General features: G+C 39.2%; 1 protein-coding gene across 1 annotated transcript; it reads right to left on the bottom strand.

The window, feature by feature from the left end:
• Window positions 1–2,132: 2,132 nt before the first annotated feature.
• nol12 (nucleolar protein 12) lies at window positions 2,133–6,197 on the bottom strand. Its single transcript, XM_057345329.1, has 6 exons — window positions 6,056–6,197; window positions 4,466–4,571; window positions 3,177–3,225; window positions 2,934–3,085; window positions 2,748–2,851; window positions 2,133–2,663 (listed from the first exon to the last, which is right to left on the bottom strand). The coding sequence occupies exons 1-6, from the start codon at window positions 6,142–6,144 to the stop codon at window positions 2,468–2,470; spliced, it is 696 nt and encodes a 231-aa protein (XP_057201312.1). The 5' UTR covers window positions 6,145–6,197; the 3' UTR covers window positions 2,133–2,467.
• Between the last annotated feature and the right edge of the window lie 97 nt (window positions 6,198–6,294).

Raw genomic sequence — 6,294 nt, 5'->3', positions numbered from 1 at the left:
CACGATTTCTCATTCACAACAACTATAACACAACCTACCAGAGACAAAGTACATTAACCAACAAACAGATTCACAGACTGCCACAATCAGAGCCTGATGTATCAACACAATTACAGACCAGACTCTGTTACATCAACAAAATTAAACTCTGATATCAACAAGACACTACATTACATCAGCAGAGTCAGACTCTATTACAACAGCACAGTCAGACTCTATTAAAACAGCACAATCAGACTCTATTAAAACAGCACAGTCAGACTCTATTAAACAACACAATCAGACTCTGTTAAAACAGCACAGTCAGACTCTGTTAAAACAACACAATAAGACTATTAAAACAACACAATCAGACTCTGTTAAAACAGCACGGTCAGACTCTGTTAAAACAGCACGGTCAGACTCTGTTAAAACAGCACGGCCAGACTCTGTTAAAACAGCACAGTCAGACTATGTTAAAACAGCACAGTCAGACTCTGTTAAAACAGCACAGTCAGACTCTGTTAATACAGCACAGTCAGACTATTAAAACAGCACAGTCGGACTCTATTAAAACAACACAACCGGACTCTGTTAAAACGGCACAGTCGGACTCTGTTAAAACAGCACAATCAGACTATTAAAACAGCACAGTCAGACTCTATTAAAACAGCACAGTCAGACTCTATTAAAACAGCACAGTCAGACTCTATTAAAACAACACAATCAGACTCTGTTAAAACAGCACAGTCAGACTATAAAAACAGCACAGTCAGACTCTATTAAAACAGCACAGTCAGACTCTGTTAAAACAGCACAGTCAGACTCTGTTATAACAGCACAATAAGACTCTGTTAAAACAGCACAATCAGACTCTGTTAAAACAGCACAATCAGACTCTGTTAAAACATCACAGTCAGACTCTATTACAACAGCACAGTCAGACTCTGTTAAAACAGCACAGTCAGACTCTATTAAAACAACACAATCAGACTCTGTTAAAACAGCACAGTCAGACTATAAAAACAGCACAGTCAGACTCTATTAAAACAGCACAGTCAGACTCTGTTAAAACAGCACAGTCAGACTCTGTTATAACAGCACAATAAGACTCTGTTAAAACAGCACAATCAGACTCTGTTAAAACAGCACAATCAGACTCTGTTAAAACATCACAGTCAGACTCTATTACAACAGCACAGTCAGACTCTGTTAAAACAGCACAGTCAGACTCTATTAAAACAGCACAATCAGACTCTGTTATAACAGCACAATAAGACTCTATTAAAACAGCACAATCAGACTCTATTAAAACAGCACAATCAGACTCTTTTAAAACAGCACAATCAGACTCTGTTAAAACAGCACAGTCAGACTCTGTTATAACAGCACAGTCAGACTCTGTTAAAACAGCACAGTCAGACTCTGTTAAAACAGCACAGTCAGACTCTGTAACATCAACAAACTTAGACTGATGTCAAATCGCTCTGTAACAGCAACACAAGCATAATCTGATATTAACACAAGGACACAAAAAACAGGCATTATGAGACAAAACCACATGATCAGACAGACAGTGAGACTGTGTTACCTGAGCAGCAGATGAGAGTCGATTGAGTCTGTGAGATGAACAGACCGCGTGTGTTTCCTCACACACACACTCTCATTGGCTGCTAAACAATAGCTGATAGTGAGTCTTGTGTGTGTCCATCTGTTGTGTGTATTAAATATCAGCAGTTTCAAATGAGACACACACACACACACACTTCTGCTGCAGATGGTAAACGACACACAGTCAACACTAAATACTGACACTTTTAAAACTGACAAGTTTAATAATAACTTATGAAAACCAACACAGGCAACCATTAAAACATGTTTGTGTCATATTTCATCTTAAAAACAAAATAAGAAAAATAGAACAATTTAAAATTAACATCAATTTAAAAATCTCATGACTGTAATATCAGCATTTGTTAAAAAAAGAGATTAAACATGTCATTTGGTCATCTTCATTTCATGTCAAACCTGTACGAGTTTCTTTCTTTATTATAACACAAAATAAGATATTTTGAAGAATTTTGATAATCAAGCAACGCTGAACTCCATAGACTTCCATTGTATGAACACAAAACCACTGAGACATTTCTCAAAATATCTTTTTATTGTGTTCCACTGAAGAACGACTCACAAACAGATTTACAAACACATGAGAGAGAATACATTTAGATTTTTAGCTGAACTTTAAAGTCAGTAAAATACCTTGACAATTGAAACAGTATTTTTTCTCATTGTGTTCTCAGGTGTGCCTGGTATCTTGAATATTACATTTCCTAAAGATTATAATGTAAGTGTTCAGATATTCAGAGGCTCAAGAACTGTAAACATCACATATTAAGATGAAAAATCTATTCTGAATGTCCTTACAGTATCACAAGAATACAAGAACAAACATGTGCAGTGTGAGCTAAACAACACAACACACAGATCAGTCCTGACTCCGCCCTTTCGCTCCAGTCCGCTTGCGTCTCTGCTTCTTGGTTGTTCTGCCGAGGCGGAGCTTGTTTTCATGGGTGACCGATGACTTCCTGTCACTCTGACGATGTTGCCCCCTCGATTCCTGTTTGTGCTTCTGTCTCTTCCGTTTTGTGAAAATGTGAATGGATGCCGTGAGTGACTGAATTCTACAAACAGAAAAATGAATATGAATGTTTTGTTATCATTCGTATGATAGTCGTTCATGTGTGGTCGAGTGAAGCTGATGGTACTTTTTCGAGAGGATGGGCTTTCCGGCATTCCTTGGCAGGGACTTCACTCTCTCTGCTTTATCATCTTTATCATCATCATCATCATCATCACAGTTTTCAGGCGTCTGGAGAAAGACAAACACATCTCACACAGTCACTTCATCACACAGTGATGATCTAAGAGCCGACACGCTTTGACTGTCTCACCATCACTCTCTGGGACTCCAGCAGTCTTGATCCTGATAGGTCGAGGTCACTGATGGTTGTTACGGTAACCGTGTGGTTGGGGTGATTGTACTGAAGACACTCAGTGGTCGATGTAATTGCGTCTTCCAGTTCATCCGGCTCATCTGCCTCGTCTGGATGGACGCACGCACGCACGCACACACATTAGATTGTTGATGTGAAACACATCTAATTATACATCTTAATAACATTTATGAAACTCACTCAGAGCTTCTTGCCGCTCCTTCAGCATATTTAAATATTCTTTGTGTCTCTGTAAGAGGAAGAGAGACATTTAGGCACACACACACGTCATCATCACGCAAGCATGCGCACACACACGTCATCATCACGCGCGCACGCGCACGCCATCATCACGCGCGCACGCGCACGTCATCATCACGCACGCACGCACGCACGCACACACACACGTCATCATTGTCGGTACACGATCCGGGATGCCTGCACGATCCGTTCTGCGCATGCGCGTAATTACGTAGTAAACAACGTCACGGTTTCCCTACACTCAACTCAACTCAACTCAACTTTATTTATATAGCGCTTTTACAATTTTCATTGTTACAAAGCAGCTGTACATGAGACACATTGACTACAAGCAAAACAATCAAAGTTGTACCTGCAAAAACAAGAAAAGGTTGAAAACACAGAAGACAGACATACCCACACACAAAACACTCCACACACACAACACGCACACACACCAACACACACAGACACAGAGACACACACACACACACACATACACGTACGTACACAGACAAGTACGCACACACACACACGCTCAGTGAGAGCACACATTTAGGATAAAGGAGAGAGAAGCACAGGTCAAATATAACAGATAATAAATTCCTATATGCAATATTAATTAAGTAAAACTTTAAGATTCTAAAGCAGCCCCCCCGGTCAGGCAGATAGTGCAAAAACAGTATGCAAACGGTGGCGAGGAACCCAAAACTCTAATCGAGAAAAAAAACCTCAGGAGAACCCAGGCCCAACCAGGGGATTCCAGTTCCCCTCTGGCAAAAGCTGCTGCCTCTGCACAAGCTCCAGAGAACTTGCACAACAAGGCTAAATAAAATAAATAAACTTAATAATAAAATAAATTGTAGTTTAAGATTATCATTAATAATCTAATAGCATTTGAAGTTTTGTGGTGAAGACATGTCAAGAGGCCGCGTCCTTCTTTATCCAGCTACACTATTGGTATCACGCATGCGATGAAACACTTGACGGCCAGGCGGCACAACTGGCGGCATATTTTTGTAGACTACATTGTGTTTTTCATTTAACAGTTCACGGCGGGTCTATTTCTACTACGTCATTATGCGCATGCGCGGACGGATCGTGCAGGCATCCCGGATCGTGTACCGACAATATACAAACATGAACACACACACACACACACACACACACACACACACACACACACACACACACACACACGTCATCATCACGCAAGCACGCATGCACACACACACACACGTCATCATCACCTCGTCTCTGACTCTCTTCTGCTCATCTTTCAGTTTCTTCTTCATCTCCTCCATTGCAGCTTTCCGTCGCTCAACTTTCCTCTTGTGAAAACCCGTCAGGAACTCTCTGACAAACACAAACACATCAGATATGAACACGACTCAGTTCTGTAGAGAAAAACAGCATTAAAACATCTCTTATGATTATGAAAACTCATCACAATTTTACTACAAAAAGCACATTCCAGTTAAAACACGACAACCACAAAATCACCATGTATTTTCATATTAATTTCTCGTTACTATAGCAACTGTAGTGGCGAAAAGTTGATCAGCCAATGTTGTAAGAATTCACGAAGACCAGAGAGCCAGGTTTCAAGAGGTTTCAATCTTGATTTGCTTGAGCAATCAAAGAGAGACATACAGATTTCATCTGTAGATGCCTAACAAATACACTTCTGACTCCATCTTTTATACACTGTTCTCAAGTCGTTATCACAGTTTAAACCAATCATATTTACCTGACATCATCTTCTCCCAATCAGGTTCTACATGACATCACTTATTTTTGTTTGCCCATCCTCTTTTGACTTTCCACAGTTATATATCAAACTTCTTACGTTAACTTTTAACTGTGGCGAAACCTTTTAAAGGATTAAAAACTGTATGTACATACATCCATCTTTAAAATGTAGATGTATGTCATTTTGTCAGTTGCTACTGTATGAAAGACACATACATCCATCTCTGAAATGCGAATGTATGTCATATTGACATTTACTACCCCTAGATCTCGTGTGAAGAGTACATATTGTGTGTGTGCTCCAAGCGTTTGCGTGCAAAGGATGTCTTATGGTGCTGTATATAGTGTGTCTTATGGTGCTGTATATAGTGTGTCTTATGGTGCTGTATATAGTGTGTCTTATGGTGCTGTTTAATGTTCAACTTGGCCTGTTTACTATGAGACTCATAGCCTTTTCTGTGTTAGAGAAGTGTGTGAGACCTATAGCTATAGCTAGTTTAAATGCATTGTTTCATATAAAAACTCAATCAATAATAGAAAAACTTAATACAATAATAGAAAAACTTCATACTGTGGTAGAAAAACCACCATACAACCACCAGCTATATTTTGCAACAATGCAAAATTGTGAAAAGCGCTTTAGATAAATCAATTGAATCTAACAGAGGATTTGTTACAGTACAGTTTAATCATGAGATTTGTAGAACCAAAAAAGAATCCACAAAACAAAACCATGCTTAGTAGTACACTTTTACAACAGTGAGTCAATAAATGAGTCAAATGTTTCGCTTAGACACCAATGAGATTAAAATGAAAGCAAATGGAAACTTGTGCTCAAGTCTCATCTGCATCTCAGATATTTCTCCTGAGAAAGAGTCAGAAATGTCTCTAAGAGTTTCAGAAGAGATCTCAACAATGTGTCAAACTCTTCAAGTCTCTTTCTACTGGAGCAACCGAGAACTTCACCCTGAGCTATGGATGATAAACCTCTGAACTGTTTAGCAACAAACATCATTTATCCGTCATATAATCACCGAGAGAGACCTCGTGTGTGAACTGAAACACATGTGTTGTTATAATGAACTTACTGTCGATCTTTATCATCAAACATCAGCACACATTTCTTTTGTTTCTGTTTCATTCCGCTTCTCGGTTTGTTTGTGCCCTTTTTCACCATTTTCACGAGTTTTCATAGACACGTGAGAAACACACTCCGAAAGAAACATCCACTTCCGGAAACAACAGGAGATTACAAAATAAAAGACCAAACGGTTTTCATAATTAAAGTTTAATCAAAAAAGCTTTTCTTAAGACTTTTAGCCCCGGT

Source organism: Triplophysa rosa, linkage group LG11, assembly GCF_024868665.1.
Source record: "Triplophysa rosa linkage group LG11, Trosa_1v2, whole genome shotgun sequence".
NCBI classification, from domain to species: Eukaryota; Metazoa; Chordata; class Actinopteri; order Cypriniformes; family Nemacheilidae; genus Triplophysa; species Triplophysa rosa.
Note: the sequence above shows the minus strand (reverse complement) of the source record. Positions and strands in the feature narration are given on the sequence as shown.

What these genes read in the sequence shown, in the direction of transcription:
- nol12 (XM_057345329.1), bottom strand. Translation starts at nt 6,144, where the DNA reads ATGGTGAAAAAGGGCACAAACAAACCGAGAAGCGGAATGAAACAGAAA. An exon ending in TTTGATGATAAAGATCGACA is followed by an intron (nt 4,572 to 6,055) that starts GTAAGTTCATTA and finishes TGTGTTTGTCAG; the next exon opens with AGAGTTCCTGACGGGTTTTC. An exon ending in GGAGCGGCAAGAAGCTCTGA is followed by an intron (nt 3,086 to 3,176) that starts GTGAGTTTCATA and finishes GCGTCCATCCAG; the next exon opens with ACGAGGCAGATGAGCCGGAT.